General features: G+C 37.7%; 1 protein-coding gene across 1 annotated transcript in view; it reads left to right on the forward strand.

Moving 5' to 3' along the window:
• The window catches only part of LOC115225693 (glutamate--cysteine ligase catalytic subunit-like), a 58,832-nt gene extending 37,885 nt beyond the window's left edge, over nt 1–20,947 (forward strand). Inside the window, exons 13-17 of the mRNA XM_036514619.1 lie at nt 3,043–3,147; nt 6,024–6,105; nt 14,140–14,210; nt 20,061–20,175; nt 20,716–20,947. Coding sequence (XP_036370512.1) covers nt 3,043–3,147; nt 6,024–6,105; nt 14,140–14,210; nt 20,061–20,175; nt 20,716–20,882 — 540 coding nt within the window. The 3' untranslated portion in view covers nt 20,883–20,947. The remainder of the gene's footprint in view (nt 1–3,042; nt 3,148–6,023; nt 6,106–14,139; nt 14,211–20,060; nt 20,176–20,715) is intronic.
• The last annotated feature ends 1,920 nt before the right edge of the window (nt 20,948–22,867 follow it).

Here is a 22,867-nt window from a genome sequence, read left to right on the forward strand (position 1 = left end):
CGACCCCAGTGCGTAACTGGTACTTAATTTATCGACCTCGAAAGGATGAAAGGCAAAGTCGACCTCGGCGGAATTTGAACTCAGAACGTATCGGCAGACGAAATACCTATTTCATTACTACCCACAGGGGGCTAAACACAGAAAGATCAAACAAGGACAGACAAACGGATTAAGTCGATTATATCGATCCCAGTGCGTAACTGGTACTTTTTATTCACATACATCTTAATATCACCCCCACCCACCCCTATGTATTCTTTTCTACTGTAAGCACAAGGAATTTTAGTGGAGGGGGCCAATCGATCAGATTCACCCCTGTACGCAACTGGTGCTTAATTTATCGACCCCAAAAGGATGAAAGGCAAAGTCGATCTCAGTGGAATTTGAACTCAGAACGTAAAGACAGACGAAATACCGCTAAGCATTTCGCCCAGCGTGCTAACGTTTCTGCCAGCTTACTGCCTTAAATATTCTTTTCAATTCGAGGCACAAGGCCCGAAATTTTTGGGGAGTGGGCCAGTCGATTAGATCGACCTCGGTACGCAACTGGTACTTAATTTATCGACCCCCAAAAGGATGAAAGGCAAAGTCGATCTCGGAGGAATTTGAACTCAGAACGTAAAGACAGACGAAATACCAATTTCTTTATTGCCCACCGTGGGCCAAACATAGAATTGAACAGAACAACTGATGGGATCAGAAAAGTGACATGGTTTTACATATAATGTGACTTTAAAAATTTAAATAAAATATTTAAAAAATCGAATGAAATTTACAATACAGAAACAATACAAATGAAGCAATGATCAGACCACGCTCCGACCCCACAAGCCCCGATCTATCACTGGTACTTTTTTTTCTTTTTGCTCTTTTTTCCATCTATTCACACGGCTCCTTGCACGCACAGCACTCGTGCAACATGCTTCCATCTCTTTTGGAACGCACACTCCGAGAGACATCTCTTCTCGGCCACACCTTCGTTTTCAAATGAAAAGTAAAAAATGATCGTAAATTGTGGCCGGAGATAAAGTTGCCTGTCTTAATCCCTTTTATCCTAGTCTTCAATACTGCCTCTTTCGCCATTGCTACAACCGTGAGAAAACAATTCTTACCTTCGTTTGTTAAAACTCCCGGTGGGTCAACTTTTATAATTGACTCAGTCAAGAGCTGTACTCTTACTTCGCCGGAAAACAGGTGTTCAGCATAAGCCCACATTTCAGATATCTCCGCACACTGAACAATAGCGTGAGGGACAGCTTCCCTGTCTTCTCCGCATCTTGGACAGGTCGGCGACTGACGCTTACCATGTCTTGCAAGATTATTCCAAACGGGCAAGGCACCTCTGTAGCATTGCCAGGTTAAGGACTTTTGGAAGTTGGCCAACGTTCTCAACCGAATGTACGGTAAAACAGGCTGTCTAGTTGCTTAAACCCGAGACCTAGAGTCGCTTCTAGGCCCTCATCGCATTCAGACTCTACCAACCCACTAAATAAAATCCGTGTGAAACCCCCACCGCTGGAGTTACCCGAACGTCGGAATAGCAAGAGGGCCTTACGGCACTCTTTATGCCATTCACTCGACCTCGGTCTATGAGAACACCAGGATTCCTGTTCACAAAACTTTTGAACTCGGGCAACATTTGTCTGGCCAGCGGAGACCACACCCGTTCATTATCCAGGAGAATCCAGAGGTACCTCAACGCATGTCTGCGCATCATTAACCAAGGCATCCTTAAACCTCCCTTTAAAGGTTTTTTATAGCAGACAGAGCGTTTCACAAGTGGTGACCTGCCCTTCCACAAAAATTGAAAGAGCTGTCTCTCCAACCTGATCAACCACGAATCTATATAGCCGTATTACAGCCTATATACCATTTTCATAATTACATTCAAATCTCAGCCCATATTTTAGTATCACCAAAATTTACATTTCAACCATCTTAAAAAGTTATGCATCCATTCTCTTAAAAGCACAAGACCTGAAATTTGGAGGGAGGGGACGAGTCGATTACATCGACCCCAGTGTTCAACTGGTACTTATTTTATCGACCTCGAAAGGATGAAAGCAAAGTCGACTCGGCGGAATTTGAACTCAGATCGTAACGAAATACCGCTAAGCATTTCGTCCAGCGTGCTAACGATTCTACCAGCTCGCCGCCTTAATATTGTAATAAACAATCTTATACAGGCGCAGGAGTGGCTGTGTGGTAAGTACCTTACTTACCAACCACGTGGTTCCGGGTTCAGTCCCACTTGGGCAAGTGTCTTCTACTATAGCCTCGGGCCGACCATATCCTTGTGAGTGGATTTGGTAGACGGAAACTGAAAGAAGCCCGTCGTATGTATGTATATGTATATATATATATATATATATATATATATATATATATATATATATGTGTGTGTGTGTGGTGTGTGTGTGTGTGTGTGTGTGTGTGTCTGTGTTTGTTCCCTCAACCTCACTTGACAACCGATGCTGGTGTGTCTACGTCCCCGTAACTTAGCGGTTCGGCAAAAGAGACCGATAGAATAAGTACTAGGCTTACAAAGAATAAGTCCTGGGGTCGATTTGCTCGACTAAAGGCGGTGCTCCATAATGGCCGCAGTCAAATGACTGAAACAAGTAAAAGCGTAAAACAGTAAAGAGTAAAAGAGTATATATATATATATTATATATATATATATATATATATATATATATATGTGTGTGTGTGTGTGTGTGTGTGTGTGTGTGTGTGTCTGTGTTTGTTCCCTCAACCTCACTTGACAACCGATGCTGGTGTGTCTACGTCCCCGTAACTTAGCGGTTCGGCAAAAGAGACCGATAGAATAAGTACTAGGCTTACAAAGAATAAGTCCTGGGGTCGATTTGCTCGACTAAAGGCGGTGCTCCATAATGGCCGCAGTCAAATGACTGAAACAAGTAAAAGCGTAAAACAGTAAAGAGTAAAAGAGTATATATATATATATATATATATATATATATATATATATATACACATATACTTATATATATTTTATGTATGTATTTTATATATTTCCAGCTTCAGTTGACCGATTTTGAAAACGCTGCCCTTGTCGTATTTCTGGTTCTTCTTACCCGAGTTATACTTTCTTTCAAATTAAACCTTTTGGTCCCAATAACGAAGGTAAACATTGATTTCTCTACAATAAGCATTAAACCATCTGAAGCACCCATACGTATGTAAGCTATCACTCACCTAGGCTCTTAATCCCTCCTAGGACACAGACCATCGACGATCTCCCTCCACTCATTCCAGTCCTCAGCATTCCTCTCCATTATTTCTCGGTCATCTACATCTCATTCTGCAGTTTTGTACCCTTCCTCTTGTTCTTTTCTTCAGGAGGTTCCAGTAAAGGAACTACTTTGTTACGCTGGTGTGGAAGCCTCACTAAAACAGTGGATCCAGTCCAGTGCCACTTACTTTACTTCACATCCCTGTCAATGGGGGTCTGTTGGGTTTACTCCCACAAGGTTGTGTTGCTGAATTTCTTCAGTTAACGGACTGAGAATCATTTGCTGATGACATTCTGGGTCTTCTTTAGTGCTGCTTTTGTATATCTCCTCTTCTTGGTCCCATAAAATAGAACTAACCGTGGTGAGGGAACTTGCGTGGTTCTTTTACTCTAAAACCTATATTGGTAGAGAGTTTATGATCTCTGACTGATCCATTCATTTCGAACCGGCTAAAATGTAGGATATAGGCTAAAAACTAGTCCCTGGTCTACTAATTAAAGTTTACGCATGGAGGAAAAACAAAGCAATGTGAGTTACAGGAGATATTTAATCATATCTCAACACACCGGTTTCATAAGATTGTCATTTTCAAACTATTAATGTCATCCTTAATGAAACATTTAAATTATTTACATGAACAATACGTTTTAGTTGCTATGAACTCCGGCCGTCTTGCTGGATTATTTATTTATTTATTTATTCGCTAGTTTCATCATTCGATGGTAACCATGTTGGGATACTGTCTTTAAAAGTTTCAGTAAATTATATCAACCCCAGCATCCATTTCATTTTATCAGTTTCTCTTTATCAAAAGACCGTGGACCATGGAGAACTGTATGGGCTTAACAGCCAATGATTTCGAGTGAAGATTCACACAACACAAACTCTTTCCAGTAAAGACTCAGTGAAATTTCCAGCTCCCACTCCTACTTTATCTGAAAACTCCAAGACAAAAGATGCGACATCCCTAGCACCACATACATTATTTCTTTCTCTCTCTCTCTCTCTCTCTCTCTCTCTCTCTCTCTCTCTCTCTCTCTCTCTCTCTATTTTATACTAGTTTCTCTGTGACCATTTTGGGTCCTATGCAGCAAATCTCTCTGTTTATAAAATGTTTATTTCCTAATTTAAAATGTTTTTATCGTAATTTTATGCGAGAACTTTGCATCCGTTGCACCTGTACAGGTAATGTCAATTGATGGAGGGAGTGAGCTTATGTGTACACAAACATTTGATCACTATAAACAAAAGGTCAGTGTGGGTGTTTGGTAAGAAATTGTCGAAACCTCATACGTCGCCTAACGACGGCAGAGTCCATCATATATATATATGCATGCGTATAATATGGGATGACCAATAAGTGGACATCCAATATGCTAGAAGAAGATCATCTACCATCTAACCACAAAGAAAAGAATGTACTCTAGAGAAATTCAGCAAACACCAGAACATAAGCGGGTAAGACAGATGAAAATATACAAAATACAGAATTAATCGTAGACCGATTTCGTCATTAACGATTTTACTTACGTAATTCTCGTCCGTGGACTCTTCAGTACGATCGTTCCAATTCAATATAATTTGTAGAACTATACATGAGTTGTCCTCATAAAATTAGACGTGTGTATAGTTCTACCGATTACATTGGGGTTATTTTCAATTGTCTAAGTTCTGGCGCGCCAAATCCCGGAAACAGGTCCGCAGTAGATAATTCACTGCAGTTAATGTTGCCGGTTAGAGAACATAATTATTTAAAATTCAAATAATTAAATTTAAAATTTAAATTATTATTTAAATAATAATTTAAATAATTTGGCGCGCCAGAACTTAGACAATTGAAAATAACCCCAATGTAATCGGTAGAACTATACACACGTCTAATTTTATGAGGACAACTCGTATATAGTTCTATAAATTATATTGAATTGGAACGATCGTACTGAAGAGTCCACGGACGAGAATTACGTAAGTAAAATCGTTAATGACGAAATCGGTCTACGATTAATTCTGTATTTTGTATATTTTCATCTGTCTTACCCACTTATGTTCTGGTGTTTGCTGAATTTCTCTAGAGTACATTCTTTTCTTTGTGGTTAGGTCGTAGATGATCTTCTTCTAGCATATTGGATGTCCACTTAGTGGTCATCCCTTGTTATACGCACGTATTACAATTTTTCTTAATTTTCAGATTTTTCTATATGCTGGTTTTGAATTGATGTTAATTAAATTAATATTCAATTTATCACACTCATTATTTAAATTTAAATATATATATATATATATATATATATATATATTATAATCATCATCATTGTTTAACGTTCTCCTTCTATGCTGGCATGAGTTGGACGGTATGACAGGAGTTGCATCAGACTTTTGTGTCTGTTTTAGGGGGGGGGGCGGTCTTTTACAGTTGCTCTTCCTAACGCTATCAGAGTGCACTCAGTGCTTTTTATGAGGAGAGGTCAGTTTTGGCTTGGTTTTTACAGCTGGATGCCCTTACAAACGCCAACCACCTTCGTGTGAGAACTGAATGCTTTTAAGTGGTACTAGCACTGCCAGGGTTACCAAATATCTTGCAAGACAAAGATCCTTTGAGAGGGGAGGGACATTGGAGGAGGTGATCTTGTGTCAGAAGACGAAAGGTTAGAGTGTGACAGAGGGACAGAAACAGGTGTCTTGCTGTAGGGGAGGTACAAGTTTACCAGACCAGAGGTGTGTGTGTGTGTGTGTATTCATTTTCCACTCAATTTTATTCTTTTCAAGGTTGATGAAAACTTCACATCAGCACAAAAGCGGGATTCCACTAATACAGAAAAGTTTCACTTCAGGAAAAATATTCAAAAGGGTAAGAATGAAATTTCTTCGAAATTTTCAGAGTAATTATTACTTTATCTTAATTTTGACAAAATATTTATTTCTTTATTGCACACAGGGGGCTAAACATATAGGGTACAAACAAGGACAGACAAAGGGATTAAGTCGATTACATAGACCCCAGTGCGTAACTGGTACTTAATTTATCGACCCCAAAAGGATGAAAGACAAAGTCGACCTCGGCGGAATTTGAATTCAGAACGTTAAGACAGGCGAAATACAGTAACATATTTCGCCCGGTGTGCTAATGTTTCTGCCAGCTCGCCGCTTTGTTTTTGACTAACTATTGTAATAGGTTAGAAAATGTCAGCCCTTACTGAGTAGAAATATGTTCAAATGAATTCCATTCATGACCAGTCTGTCTTTTTAAAGATTAATTCCGCTCCATTTATCAATGAATCCTGCCTCATTTCAGTTCGGCGGACGATATCAGGAAGATTTTGGTCGCCATTGCCAGCTTATCAAGCGGTTATGTAACGACTCATGGCTGCGAATATTAATTAAGGCTCGATGATAATAAGTTAATTAATACATTTTCCTATTCTTAATCAAATCAAGAAACACATCTGAGTAAAAGCTAAGAGCTGCTATGTCAGGGGTGTCACAACCGGAGTGTCACAACACTCTAAGGTGTGACACACAGCATTTAAGGGCGTCCACCAGAGCTTATATTTTTTTCTATTGGAGCAAAACAAGGAGCGTCATGTACATTAATTGTAAGGTGGAAGGGTGACGGGGCCACGGAAACAGTGGGAATCATTACCATTTGTCTCTCACAATATACAAACATGTAAATTTGCATAGTGAAGGTGCGTGGTCGAGTGGTTAAGGTTTTCGGCTGTTGAATCGTAATATCGTGAGTTCAATTACTGGAGTGGGCAGCACGTTATGTCTTTGAGCACAACACTTCTTTTTACATTGCTCCCGTCTTCTCAGTACCAACCAAATTCTGGTACTGTCTTTCTCTCTGTCACTCTTTCTCTCTCACCTTCTCTCCAGCTCTCTTGTCCTGGATGTGCCACTGGCTGAAATGGTAAGAGAGTCGAGATCATATCTATGACTACTCGCGACTACATAAGCACCTAAAACAATGAGCAAAAGTTTGGTACATGTCATCGAGCCATATTCGTTCGTAGGTGACGGCTGGCTCCACATTTACCTTATAATAGAAACACTTATTATTGTTGTTATTATGATATGTTTGGCTTTTGCTTTGTATTTGCACAAGTTGACCCCAAGACTCACCCAGAGACCTCAAGGGACAAGTTAGAAGTTCAAGTTATGACTAGGGTGTCATATGTTGGGTTTTGAACTGAGTATTGTTCTAAAGAATTCTGTCAAAACAAGTAAATTAAAAGTTTGTTTTAAAAGTAATTTGATTATAAGATGATAGTTTGATGTTGAGATGACAGTAAAAGGTGTTTGCTGTTATGTACATTTAAAAGTATTTTGGCAGTTTACGGATTAAAATGTTTTGGGTATTACATTATTATTATTATTATGTAATAGAAATATTAAAATTACTAAGTCTCTCTAAAAGAGAACAACGGCAGCGTTCCCGGAAAATAATAGTTATCGCCATACTAATATGGCATTCTTATAAAAATAAGAATAAAGCTGTCCGCTTATTAGCTCCATGAGGCCATCGCCTTAAGTTAGCTATTGTTCGAAGGTTATATGGATACAGTTTGTGTATCAAATAGCTAACTTAAGGCGATGGCCTCATGGAGCTAATAAGCGGACAGCTTTATTCTTATTTTTATAAGAATGCCATATTAGTATGGCGATAACTATTATTATTATTATGATTATTACTATTATTATTATTATTATTATTATTATTATTATTATTATTATTATTCTATGTTTGACTTTTGCTTTACATTTGTACAAGTTGGCTCCAAGTCTCACCAAGAGACCTCAAGAGACAACAAGTTCGAAGTTCATGTTGGTATTATGCCTAGGGTGCCATATATTTGGTTTTGTACATAATGTTGTTCTAGAGAATGTTTAAGAAACCATAAGAAAATTACGTGATTGTTTTAAAACTTGAGATTACATAGAAGGTATTTTGCGTAGGATATGAGCAGTTCCCATGAACACTATCTTTTGAATTTCTGCCAATTTGGAATTTCATTAATATCTGAGCTAGGTAGCAATCAGCCCCTTTTGCTATCATTTCCAGGGCACCTATGACAACAGGTATTGTTTTAGTTTATTATTATTATTATTATTATTATTATTATTATTATTATTATTCTATGTTTGACTTTTGCTTTACATTTGTACAAGTTGGCTCCAAGTCTCACCAAGAGACCTCAAGAGACAACAAGTTCGAAGTTCATGTTGGTATTATGCCTAGGGTGCCATATATTTGGTTTTGTACATAATGTTGTTCTAGAGAATGTTTAAGAAACCATAAGAAAATTACGTGATTGTTTTAAAACTTGAGATTACATAGAAGGTATTTTGCGTAGGATATGAGCAGTTCCCATGAACACTATCTTTTGAATTTCTGCCAATTTGGAATTTCATTAATATCTGAGCTAGGTAGCAATCAGCCCCTTTTGCTATCATTTCCAGGGCACCTATGACAACAGGTATTGTTTTAGTTTATTATTATTGTTATTATTATTATTATTATTATTATTATTATTCTATGTTTGACTTTTGCTTTACATTTGTACAAGTTGGCTCCAAGTCTCACCAAGAGACCTCAAGAGACAACAAGTTCGAAGTTCATGTTGGTATTATGCCTAGGGTGCCATATATTTGGTTTTGTACATAATGTTGTTCTAGAGAATGTTTAAGAAACCATAAGAAAATTACGTGATTGTTTTAAAACTTGAGATTACATAGAAGGTATTTTGCGTAGGATATGAGCAGTTCCCATGAACACTATCTTTTGAATTTCTGCCAATTTGGAATTTCATTAATATCTGAGCTAGGTAGCAATCAGCCCCTTTTGCTATCATTTCCAGGGCACCTATGACAACAGGTATTGTTTTAGTTTATTATTATTGTTATTATTATTATTATTATTATTATTATTATTATTATTATCATCATCATCATCATTATTATCATCATCATCATCATCATTATCATTATTATTTTAATGTATGATGCAACCACTTGCCTGGTCACACCTATCATCCTAGGGCAAGTGAAGGTTAAGAGATATTTGAACATAGCTGAAAGCTTAAGGGGGGAGTGGGGAGGACTCTACAAAAATACATTCATATACAACACAGCACGAACATTTAAGGACTTATCTAAGTATGTGAGCAATACTTGTCGACAAAATATTTTGGATTTCTTTGATATATGGCTGTCTTGGGATGTTCTCTAGATGTTTGGGACATCCCTCTTTTATCATACCAAGGACATCTACAATAATAGAAACAGATTTTGATTAAGATGCCACATTGTTTGTATTTCAATTTTCAGGTCCTTATATTTTCTAAATTTATTAAATCCCTAGACAATTTTTTTTTTTACCAATGAAGACACTTACATCTATCAGTATTTTCTTTACTGTCTTTGGTGAAATAGTCCGAAATAGGATGGTATATTGTTTAATCAAATGTGTTGTAGAATCTGCACTTTGGGTCAGTTTTTAAGAGATTCTGGTAAACAAGCTTTGATCTTGTGCCGCCGGTAACAAGCCTCCAGTCTCTGCTTTCAATACCGACCTCCTCAGCCGCCTATGAGTTGTTGCTTGGTCTACATCAGCATTTTGACTTCGAAGAATATACTGTCCATGCAAGCCCTTCTGTTTCCATCGCTCCTCTGTTGCTTCCTGTTTTTTAGCAGTCTGTTTAATTCGTTTTACTTTCATGATAGCAGTGGTTTCGGGTTCTTCGTATAATTCACGCTTAACTTCAAGTTCCCTTGAGAAGTTATACGCTTCCTTGACAATAGAATACGGCTTTCAATAGACAATAGAATATGGTTTTCTTGCCCAAGCTGAAGCATCCAATCCTCTATACTAGATATGTACCTATTCATCCCTATACAATAATAATAAATGCGCCCTTTTAAAGCCTAGCCAGGCTCATGAGCCTGGTTTCCAGATTTCAATGGCGTAAGTGTTCCCCAGCTGGACAGGACGTCAGTCCATCGCAGCGTTACTTATTTTTGCCAGCTGAGTGGACTGGAGCAACGTGGACTGGAGCTCAAGAACACAACGCGTCGCCCGGTCCAAGAATCGAAACCACAATCTTACGATCATGGTGCTGACACCTTAACCACTCTTTAGTAGAGGTTTTATAGCAGAGTTCTAATAGCATCATTCCCCTTCCTCCTCCGCTGCTTCTATGTAGGCACAGACTGTCAGTATCTGCCTTAGGGCTGTGCATGTTATTAGAGGTCAATAATTTTCTTGTCTTCTTGTTCATGCTTTTGAGTTCCGTAGGATTCCAATTAACGATATTAATTAACTGTACTGGACTGCTTGAACTGCCAGGGTGTTAATGGTTTCGATGCGATTTTTAGAGTTAAGTTCAGTACTTTTTTACAATAGGACAAAATTTATATATTATATTATTTACTCTCAAAGAGTATGACTTTACTGCCCACAAGGGGCTAAACATAGAGGGGATAAATAAGGACAGACGAACGAATTAAGTCGATTCTATCGACCCCAGTGCGTAACTGGTACTTATTTAATCGACCCCGAAAGGATGAAAGGCAAAGTCGACCTCGGCGGAATTTGAACTCAGAATGTAACAGCAGACGAAATTCCGCTCAGCATTTCGCCCGGCGTGCTAACGTTTCTGCCAGCTGTCTTATTCTCCGAGAGTCCTCCACAGTAGCATGATCTATGCCATCTCCTTCATTTATACCCAGGTATTTATAAGTTTCTTGTGAGTCGAGTTCGTTGATGGCAGTGTCAATATCTAATTTAACGGACGTTGTTTGTCTGAGCTTAACTCTTACAAAAGTTGCGATAGCACACTTATCGAGGCCAAAGTCCATCTCACTATCATTGCTAAACTCTCTAACAGTTGTTAGCAATTTTCTAATTCTTGGTCATTCATTGCAAAAAGTTTCTTATCGTCCATGTAAAAAAAGATGGTTTAATATCTTGTTAATACTTTTGTACCCGTATCCGGTGTTGTTCAATTCATTTAAGAGAGGGATCAGCGCCATGCAAAAATGTAATGAGTTTCATTGAAAGATGCCACACTTGATGTTGGTGCCATTTATGTGGGCCATCACCAAGTGCTCTCCTTGTACTCTATCCATGCCGTACTTAAGTTTTTGATTTTACTGCGAAAATTCTCGAAAATCATTCTATTTAAGAGCATCGCCCAAAGGAATTTCTTTAACAACATTTTTGCACTTGTAGAAGAATAGAGTTCTGTTCAAGGAAAGCGCACATTCTTTCAGTTATTATGATAAATGATAATTATGTGTTATTATGGATATGAGGATCTTGTAGGTAATATTGAGACATGTTATTTGTCGGTAGTTCTTAGGGTCGTTTGTATCCTCAGTTTTTGGTAGTAGGTGGTTAGTTTGTTCAGTTACCCAGGCCAGTATTTGCTCTGGGTTCTGAATGATATCAGTTAGAGATACAGAAAGATTTTCATGAACTTCTGCCAAACAATTCAGCCAGAAGTTAGGAATCCAATCCAATCCTGGGGTTTCGATTTATGAAACCTTCTCAGAACTCACTTTGCTCTTCTATTCCTATCGCTTCCCAATTCTCTGTTCTTCAACTTCATCTAATATCTCTTTCCCATGTTCTATCAGGTCCACTTCAGCACTATACACTTTTTGTTGTTCCATATCTGCTTCCGGAACTCTTCCTCTTCCTCAGTTTTAGGTGGTTCCTTTACCTCTCTATTACTTTTGTCAAGTCTCTATAAAATTACTTCGCACCTCACACCCGTTTTAAAAGCATACCTTCTAAGCCGTTGGGCTATTGACTGTATATCATCATCATTATCATCATCATCATCATCATTGCTATTATTATTATTATTATCATCATTATTATTATTATATGTTTGACGTTTGCCTTGTATTTGTAAAAGTTGATTCCAAGTCTCACCCAGAGACCTCAAGAGACAAGTTAGAAGTTCATGTTATCGTTATCGTTATTATTATTATTATTCTATGTTTGACTTTTGCTTTATGTCTGTACAAGTTGGCTCCAAGTCTCACCCAGAGACCTCAAGAGACAACAGGTTGGAAGTTCTGTGCCATATATTTGGGGGTTTTTTTGGTTTTTTTGGTGTTGTACTAGTGAATGTCTAATACATAAAAATAAAAGAAAAAAAGAAAAGAAAAGAAAAAAAATAAAAAGAAAAAAAGAAAACAAAATAAAATAAATAAATAAATAAATTTTTAAAAAGTTTGTTTTAAACCTTGGGATTACATAGAGAGTATTTTGCGTAGGATATGAGCAGTTCCCATGAGCACTATCTTTTGAATTTCTGCCATTTTGGGGTTTCCTGGTATCTGAGTTAGGTAACAATTAGTCCCTTTCGCTATCATTCCCAGGGCACCTATGACAACAGGTATTGTTTTAGTCTTCAGCTTCCACATTTTGCTGATTTCTATTTCAAGATCTTTATATTTGCTCAATTTTTGGTAGGTCTTGACAGATACGTTTATATCGATTGGGACAGTCATATCAATGAGGAGGCATGTTCTTTGTCTGAAGTCTTTCAATAGGATGTCTGGCCTATTTGCATCTATCTTCCTGTCAGTTTGAATGGTGAAGTTCCAGAGGAGTGAGATGTGGTCATTTTCAAGCACTGGGGGTGGTTTGTGTTCCCACCAGTTTTTTTCATGGGGCAAATCCAGGTTTTTGCAAATTACCCAGTCAATATATTGTGCAGCTCTATCATGTCTACTGAGGTACTCTGTAGGCGCTAGAAGACTGCATTTGGAGACAACATGATCAATGGTTTCAATTTGTTGTCGGCATACACGACATGTTGGGCTACTGCCGTTCTTTAATATGCTGGCCTGGTAGTTTCTTGTTGGTAGGCATTGATCTTGAGCTGCTATGATAAACCCCTCTGTTTCAGATTTTAAGCCAGAGGCCATTAGCCATTGATGGGTCAGGGCTTTGTCAATATCTGCATTATTCGCTCTCTTTGGGTATTTGCCATAGAGAGGTTTTTCTTGCCATTTATTATTCAGAATATCTAAGGCCGCAGTTTTGGCACGGGTTTTCATGCACTTAGCTTTTTCTGTGCTTGTTTCTTGTATGTCTATCTCTAATTCCGAAATTGGTTGTATTCGGAATTCACTTAGATATTCCTTTGCCTGTTTTGTGACTGAGTATGATGCTTTCTTGTTTTGATGTTTTGAGACAAGTTTTAACATCCAGTCCTCAGAGTTTTTCAGGTAGGTGTCTAGGCCAATTGTAGCAATCTTCATTGTTATTGCCAGTTGTAAAAGACCACGGCCTCCCTCTTTTCTTGGCAGATAGAGTCGTTCTGTATCTGCCTTAGGGTGGTGCATTCTATGCATTGTCAACAGTTTCCTTATTTTTCTGTCGAGCTGACATATTTCAGTAATTGACCAGTTAACAATATTGAAACTGTAAGTCACGACTGGTATAGCTAATGCATTGATCGCTTCGATCCTGTTTCTTGCATTCAGCTCTGTCTTGAGTTTATTTCTTGCATTCAGCTCTATCTTGAGTTGTTTCTTGCATTCAGCTCTGTCTTGAGTTGTTTCTTGCATTCAGCTCTGTCTTGAGTTTATTACTATTATTATTATTATTGTTTTAGTCTTTAGTTTATTATTATTATTATTATTATTATTATTATTATTGAGTGAGAGAGCAGTGCATGCCACCAAAGTGACTCTGAGGTAAAATATACGAAGCCCAGTATACCCATCATGATTACTCGTCTGATAAGCGTACACCAGGCACATGCATCACATTATTATTGTTGTTGTTGTTGTTGTTATTATTATCATTATTATTGTTCTTATTATTATCCTTATTATCGTTGTTGTTATTGCGATCAATTAGACTCTGCTGATTGTGAACCAACTGATGATATTTGCACATTGATGACTATAAATGAAATCATGAATGGAAAGGTAAAAAAATATTTCAAATCTTAAAACACATTAATTTTTCTCTCCTGATTTTTTTTTTAAACAATGGATGATATTTAAATCAATTTTAAACTTATATCTAGCCCAAAGGAGTCTTCTTTTACGATTTTACTTATCTCAGTCATTGGAGTGTGGCTATACCGGAGCACCACCTTGGAAGGTGTAGTCCAGTAGTCCAGTGGTTATCAAGCATCTTTTAACTAAAGACCTCTTTGATTTTAATTTTATTCTAGTGGACCCTTCATGACCATCCAGTGTCTGAAAGCTAATTCTATTGATATTCATTTCAAAACTCCTATTTTGTTTTTCATGTATTCGCTTGTATAGGTTTGGCAATGCTACTCTGTGAGAGAAACATGTTAAACTATGTTAAAGATTAGAGAAAGAAACCTACCAGTTTCTTACAATAAAAACATCTAAAAGAAAAGTTGGGTTTATTTTGTTTCATAGACCCTTAAAATACAACCGAAGATCCCCAATTTACTATTTTGCTTCCATAGACCCCCACAAAATCTTATATAGACCTCTGTTGAGAACCACATGTGAAGTCGAACAAATCGCCACCAGTACTTATTGCTCTCCGTCTGGTACTTATTCTATCGGCCTCTTTTGCCGAACTGCTAAGTTAGGGGACATTAACAAATCAGGAAGTAGTGGGATACAAATAAACGCACATACATATACATTCGTATACAGCTGGATTTGTAGGGGACAAAAGAGCAACTGTCCTGGTCCCACCAGTATCGGCCCCCACAACACTGATATAAGTAGTAGGCTCTCTATATTGGGAGTCACCCCTTTCTGGCAGATTTGCATGAAGAGTGCCTCCGCCATTCTATTTCTTAAAAAATCAGTTTTAAAAAATTTTCAAAAATACATTTTCTCCACTTTAGCGTCACCAGTTACTAAATTCTCTTCCAATCTTTCTGTCTATCTGTCGTCCTCCATTCTCCCTATATCTTTTTCCTGTCTATCTGTCTATCTCTATTCTCTCTCTTTCTTTCTTTCTCTCTCTCTCTCTCTCTCTATTTTACTCTCACTTATCCTCTCCCACTCTTTCCCTTTCTTGTTTGTTTACTCTCTTTCTCCTACTTATTCTCCTCTCTCTATCAGTTATCCTCTCTTTATATATATCTATCTGTCTGTCTCTCTCTCTCTCTCTCTCTCTCTCTCTCTCTCTCTCTCTCTCTCTCTATTTTACTCTCACTTATCCTCTCCCACTCTTTCCCTTTCTTGTTTGTTTACTCTCTTTCTCCTACTTATTCTCCTCTCTCTATCAGTTATCCTCTCTTTATATATATCTATCTGTCTGTCTCTCTCTCTCTCTCTCTCTCTCTCTCTCTCTCTCTCTATTTTACTCTCACTTATCCTCTCCCACTCTTTCCCTTTCTTGTTTGTTTACTCTCTTTCTCCTACTTATTCTCCTCTCTCTATCAGTTATCCTCTCTTTATATATATCTATCTGTCTGTCTCTCTCTCTCTCTATTTTACTCTCACTTATCCTCTCCCACTCTTTCCCTTTCTTGTTTGTTTACTCTCTTTCTCCTACTTATTCTCCTCTCTCTATCAGTTATCCTCTCTTTATATATATCTATCTGTCTGTCTCTCTCTCTCTCTATTTTACTCTCACTTATCCTCTCCCACTCTTTCCCTTTCTTGTTTGTTTACTCTCTTTCTCCTACTTATTCTCCTCTCTCTATCAGTTATCCTCTCTTTATATATATCTATCTGTCTGTCTCTCTCTCTCTCTCTTTCTCGCTGTCTTTCTCCCTCTCCTTTCTGTTTGCTTTGCTATTTCCCACTCTTCCTCTTTCAATGTTTTCTTACTCTCTTCAACTTATTCTCCTTCCATTTCTGTCAATTCACTATTTATCCGACTGTCTATCTATGAGTCCTCCCCTCTCTATATATCTATCTTTTTGTTTGTCTGTCTGTCTATTTATCTCTCTCTCTCCCTCTCTTTCTAGCTCTATCTCTGTCTTTTTCTCTGTCTTTTCGTTTGCATTTCCCTCTTACCCTCTTTCTCCTCCTACAGCCATAACTTCCTCTCTTTCTCTCTTACACTCCCTCCTCTCCGTCCTGAACATGCTTCACTGCCCGTTCTTTCCTGTCTACTCTAACTATTCCTCTCTCCCTCACAACCTCATAACATTAGAGAGGTTAAACCACTTCCCGGGTAAGGTCTTCTCTCTGGTTACGCTTCGTTTCGTCTTTCCTGTGATCGTCGCCATGTCAAATTTAATTAACGCTATGTCCGAATTCTCATTAATTCATTAAATTAGTACTTTTTTTCACTGGACCCAAAGGTAACCTGAATAGTGTGAACAGAGGGAAGTACAGATATTATGTAAGACAATGCGGTTGCTTTACCTGTTGGAAATAGCAGCCAGGTTGCCCTCAAATCACTTCTTACTGTCTCTTAGAAAAGATGCATTTGACGGTGTATTTCTAGACGTATTATGTCAGAAATACAGAATGGCTGGTCAAGCTGAAACATCCTTGATCGTAGGTCTGCTAGCTCAGGAGTGGCCTGGGGCTGAATAATCATATATTTTTATGTACTTTATAAAATAGAAATTAAAAATCAGTGGTGGCCTTTCTCCTATAAAAACCAACAATCACCTCAATGTGGTTTGGGGGCGAACCAGAAATTGGGAGAACGATGGCAACGGTACTTGAATGACAATCTAAATAGTAACTTATATGATATATGGAGGCGCAATGGCCCAGTGGTTAGGGCAGCGGACTCACGGTCCGAGGATCGCGGTTTCGATTCCCAGACCGGGCGTTGTGTGTGTTTATTGAGCGAAAACACCTAAGGCTCTGCGAGATTCCGGCAGAGGGTGGTGGCGACCCCTGTTGTACTCTTTCGCCCCAACTTTCTCTCACTCTCTCTTCCTGTTTCTTGAGTAACGCTGCGATGGACTGACGTCCCGTCCAGCTGGTGGTGGGGAATACATACGCCATAGAAACCGGGACACCGGGCCTATGAGTCTGGCTAGGCTTGAAAAGGGCAATGAAAAAAACATCTTAAAAGTAAGAAATTTAAATAGAAAAAAATTCCTGTTTTACAGAAAAAGAGTTTAAGAAAATATTCAAACTTCCAATTTTTCTGAAAAATATTATTGTTATACAGAAAAAGGTTTAATAAAATGTTGAGCATTCAAAATTTAGAAACTGGAATCGAAAAATAAATGAAATTTAATTGGCATTTTGTTGTCCTTTTTGAAATGCTCACCTCATTATCAAACATATCTTATTTCCAAAGTGGGGTGGAATACCACCTTTTTTTAACAAATGAAGATTAACTATATAATTTCTTTTGGAAGCATAGGAGAAGGATTTGATGGGATTAAGGACAGAAGGAGACGTTTAATCGAATAGAAGAGAGAAGCGAAAAAAGAGGGGAGGAGGAGGCAAGAAACATGAAACAATGGTAGGTCCAGGAAGAAGGAAAATGAGTTATTCGAAGAGGGAAGATGGTGGGAGGTGAATGATGAAATGAAGAGAGAAGGAAAAGAAGGAGGAAAAGAGAAAAAGATAAGAAGAAGAGAAAGAGAGAAGAAGAATAAAAGAGAGATAGGTCTGAGAAGAAGGATAATCACTCAGATAATGTCCCAGATAAAGAGAAAGGATTGTAAAATGGAATGGGGGAGAGAAAAGAAAGAGGAGGAAGTGAAGAGATTTTATTGTTAAAACTATTTTTTTTTCAAAAAGTGTAACAAGATGCCAATTAATTTTTTTTATTTTTTCGATTCTAGTTTCTAACTTTTGAAGGCTCAAAATTTTATGAAACCTTTTTCTGTAAAACAACAATTTTCTTTTTTTCCTTTTTTTTTTTTTAGAAAAATTTAAAGTATGAACATTTTGTTAAACCCTTTTTTCTGTAAAACAGAACGTTTTTTTCCATTTAGATATTACAAATGATTTGGAGCAAACATCTGAAACAAGATATGGCGCTCAGACATTGGCAATCAAAATGGATTACGCTGAAACTGCTCTGATGGTGACGATCTGAATTCTAATTCTTTTACATTTTAACAGTACACAAAGTTTTTCAAGGAATTGAAGTTCGTCTGAACAAAGTGGTAGATCTAACCGATTCTTTAAAAAACTTTCTGAAATCATATTGAGATAGGTATGAAGAGTTGGAACTGGATGCTAGGAACGTGTGGAAATACAGACTCTAAAACAACAACAAATATAACAAGGAAGACAAACAGGCATGGAGTAAATCTAGCATCAGCCTCGGAGGGAGTTGTCCTTTCTTATTTCTTTACTGTCCACAAGAGGCTACACACAGAGGGGACAAACAAGTACACACAAACGGATTAAGTCAATTATATCGACCCCAGTGCGTAACCGGTACTTAATTTATCGACCCCGAAAGGATGAAAGGCAAAGTCGACCTCGGCGGAATTTGAACTCAAAACGTAACGGCAGACGAAATACCGCTAAGCATTTCGCCCGGCGTGCTAACTTTTCTGCCAACTCGCCGCCTTTCTGCAAGAGAACAATGCAGATGCAGGACTTTCAATATCATTTTACATCAGTTTTTCATTCTCTTACAAAATCACAGATGAGTTTATCGATCTGTGTACGACAAGCTCAAAGTAATACATGCAGATTTCAGAACTGAATCTGAGAAACTCATCCCCGTTTCCCTGTGATTTTAGTAATGCGTTCATAGAAGTAATTGTACAGCTTACAGCCTTTTGTTAACCCAGGACATATTTCACTTTATCTAAAGAGGCTCTTTTAATCCATAATAAAAGGCTTGCTTATAACTTTCCAACTATTGATGTAACTCTTAAAATATATTTGAGCTTGATGGTTATTAGTTGTTCAGGAGAAAGGTTATTCGATAAACTGAGACTGATAAAGAATTGTCTGAGAACCAAAACGACTCATGAAAGACTAAGTATTCTGTGCCTTTTGAATGTAGAGAACCGTATTCTAAAAACGCGTATCTTGAGAAATTCATTAAAGATTTTTCTGATACAAAGTGCAGAAAGAAAGTCGCTTTTGTAGGTATCATAGTGTATAGTGGTAAGTTGATAAAACTTGTTGTACTTTGTTTAGATTGCAAACTTTGCACTGACTGATGCCTTTAAATTTTGTGTGTTAACTTGTCAATTTCAGTTATATGCAATAGACGGATAATGAGATGTAAATTTGGTAATTTTACATGGATTTTAATATCTGAGTATGAATGACCCCCCCCCCACCACCGAATTTAAAGTGCTCTGGGCCCTACAAGATGTGAACCCAGTCCTGCGCTCCACACATGCACAAATAGATAGATAGACAGACAGATAAATATAGGTAGATAGATAGATAGACAGACAGACAGACAGACAGATAGATAAGTTCCATTTGCTGTGAGGAACGAAGAATCCGCATGAAAACATTATAATTATGGTGCCTAATCTGGAGAAATAAAGGTCAGAATCAGAATCAGGACAATTTTTTGACCCAGAAACAAGTCTTACTTAACTTGTATTTCTTTTGAACCTGAAATTTGTTGCACAGTGTTATTAAACTCTTCTATTAAATCTTGGACTGAGCAGAATGGTTCTCTTGCAGAGTTGAAATGCTCAAGAACACAACAGGCGACCCAGTCCGGGATTCGAACTCACAACCTCACGATCGTAAGCTCGACTCTCTAACGGATAAAAATTTCTTAGCTTCTCTTCCCAATTTTGCAATATTTCTTTATTACAAAAATATCATTAAACTTTATAACTTGTTGGTCGACATCTCGAACAATTTCTTGCTCACAGGACAGAAGGTTCAAACTATTTCCAATTATTTTGATTCTATTCTCAACAGGATGATTTCCCTGGTTTAATTCCTCTCATACACAAATATCTTGATTATAATTACGATACCGGTAGCAGACCTCAAAATATGAAATACCTGAAATATATTTCAGACAAAGCTGCAGATAAGATGATTCATTTGTTTCCGTCGACTCATCCACCTTCAGATAGTTTTGAAAGCCCATAGAAAATGCGAGCCTTTTACGTGAAAAACTGTGGATTTGTATAAAGGACACACAGACACACAGATACACAAACATTTTGCCGTTTATAGATATAGAGATGTTGCTGCAAATACACAACATTTAATCTCTAATGATGCTAGTTTGTTCTTTTTAATTATAAAATATAATGTTAAACTATCTTTTAACCTTGTAACAACCATCGTTAATAAACCATCAAACTCCAAATACTACGTACTTATATGAAGAAAACTGTGTGTGTGTGTGATTCTATCACAGTTAAACCATTCTATCACAGTTTGGTTTTAAGCAATGTTTTCAAAACAGTTATCACAGCTAAAACGAATAAAGAAAAGAAACAATTAGGGCTTTATCTGTTTTTGCCTCAGATCACGAAGTCAGGATATTGTTACAGAATACAGCAAATAATTTCCATATAAAATAAATAATAAACCTTTTTTTTTATTTTCATTTAATTTATAGGAAAGATAATGACAATGGCCCAATGGACAAGACAGTTTGTAACAAATCATGAAGATTACAAGAATGACTCTGTTGTCAGTGAGAGAATCGCTTATGATTTTATGATGGAATGTGAGAAGATTGTCAACAACGAAGAAGGATGTCCTCAAGCATTTATCAGGAGTTAACAAAAACTACAACAATTTCACTTTGTATTCAGTCGAATAAAATTATGCCAGTGCTTATTATTTTCTACCGGTAGCTTTTGTCAAACCGCTAAGTTACAAGGATATAAGCAAACAAACTCCAGTTGTTAAGAGATGATGGGTACAAAGACAGACACAACGCTTTATAGGTGCGAAAACAATGGTCACTCTCTTACCGGCCATAACAAACGACCTTATATGTATGTGTATCAGGTATTATATCTATGTGTATATCAGGTATCAGGTGTTAACAAAAGCCATAATTTTGTTTAACTTATAAATAGGTAAAAAGAAAAACATGAAATCGGTACCAGAGGAATTTGAACTCAGAACGTAAGACGCTTAAAGAAATAACACTAAGAATTTCGCCCATGATTCTACTTTCTCACTGCTTTGTTGCTACTAAGCATGTGTGAAGGTGCGTGGCTTAGTGGTTATGGCATTCGGCTCACGATTGTAAAGTCGTGATTTCGATTCCCGGCGACGCGTTGTGGCCTTGAGCAAGACACTTTATTTCACATTGCTCCAGTCCACTCAGCTGGCAAAAATGAGTAGTACCTATATTTCGAAGGGCCAGCCTTGTCACACTCTGTGTCACGCTGAATCTCCCTGAGAACTACGTTAGGGGTACGCGTGTCTGTGGATTGCTCAGTCACTTGCACGTTAATTTCATGAGCAGGCTGTTCCGTTGATCGTATCAGCTGGGACCCTCGTCGTCGTAACCGACGGTGTGATCCTAACTAAGCATGTTGTCCGTCATATGCAATATATAATAAATGTCTATATACAGGGTGATTCAAAAGTCGCCATACATAAGAACAATTAATTTTTTTTATAAGAAACAGTTTTTTTAATTAACTGTTTCTTATAAAAAATAAATTTTTCCTATGTATGGTGACTTTTGAATCACCCTGTGTATGTATATAAATATATATATATATATATATATATAGGCGTGGCTGTGTGGTAAGTAGCTTGCTTACGAACCACATGGTTCCGGGTTCAGTCCCGCTGCGTGGCACCTTGGGCAAGTGTTTTCTACTATAGCCTCGGGCCGACCAAAGTCTTGTGAGTGGATTTGGTAGATGGAAACTGAAAGAAGCCCGTCGTATATATGCATGTGTATGTATATGTTTGTGTGTCTGTGTTTGTCCCCCCAACATCGCTTGACAACCGATGCTTGTAAACCGTAACCCTCCCCCTTTCGGAGAAGGGGCTTTGGTTATTGTTTCAAAATTGAATTGTGTCCTTGTTTGGGGAAATTGACAATATTTTTACCGTCTTTACGGAAGCATTTTTGTTAAAATGCCTTCCATAGAAGAAAGTCAAAAAATGAATTTCGCTGCAGCCGTACACTTCTATACAAGATCCAATTGATCGAAATTGCAAGAGATGGGCCTACAATTCCAGTCTGTTAGATATTTTGAGTATTGTTATCACTAGCGATATCAAAATATAACTTTGTATTTTGTATTTTATGTGTAGATGTATATATATATATATATATATAGATGTACATGTAATATGTACACATATATATACACACATATATACATGCATAATATATCTACCCATACACACACACACACACACATACATAGGGGCAGGTGTGGCTGTGTGGTAACAAACTACGTTCGAAGATACTGTACTTGATATGGGCGGTAGTGCCTTGCCGGTTTATGGCCTACCTTCAACAAACCGGGAAGGCACAAATACTCTGTCTTCACATTTGCTGCGTGAGACATGTTTCAATGTTGACGAGCTTGCCGAGTACATAGCCGACAATGAGCCAAAGCTCCTTCCAGAACACAAGTTCGCTTACAACTCCGTTGTTAATTCAGTCCAGGCCAAAACTGGGAGGATTTTTTTTCCTGGACGCTCCTGGGGGCACTGGGAAAACTTTTGTCAACAAATTAATATTGGCTGGGATTAGGCGAACACAAGGCATTGCCCTAGCTGTGGAATCA

The sequence above is a fragment of the Octopus sinensis genome, linkage group LG28, assembly GCF_006345805.1.
Source record: "Octopus sinensis linkage group LG28, ASM634580v1, whole genome shotgun sequence".
NCBI classification, from domain to species: domain Eukaryota; kingdom Metazoa; phylum Mollusca; class Cephalopoda; order Octopoda; family Octopodidae; genus Octopus; species Octopus sinensis.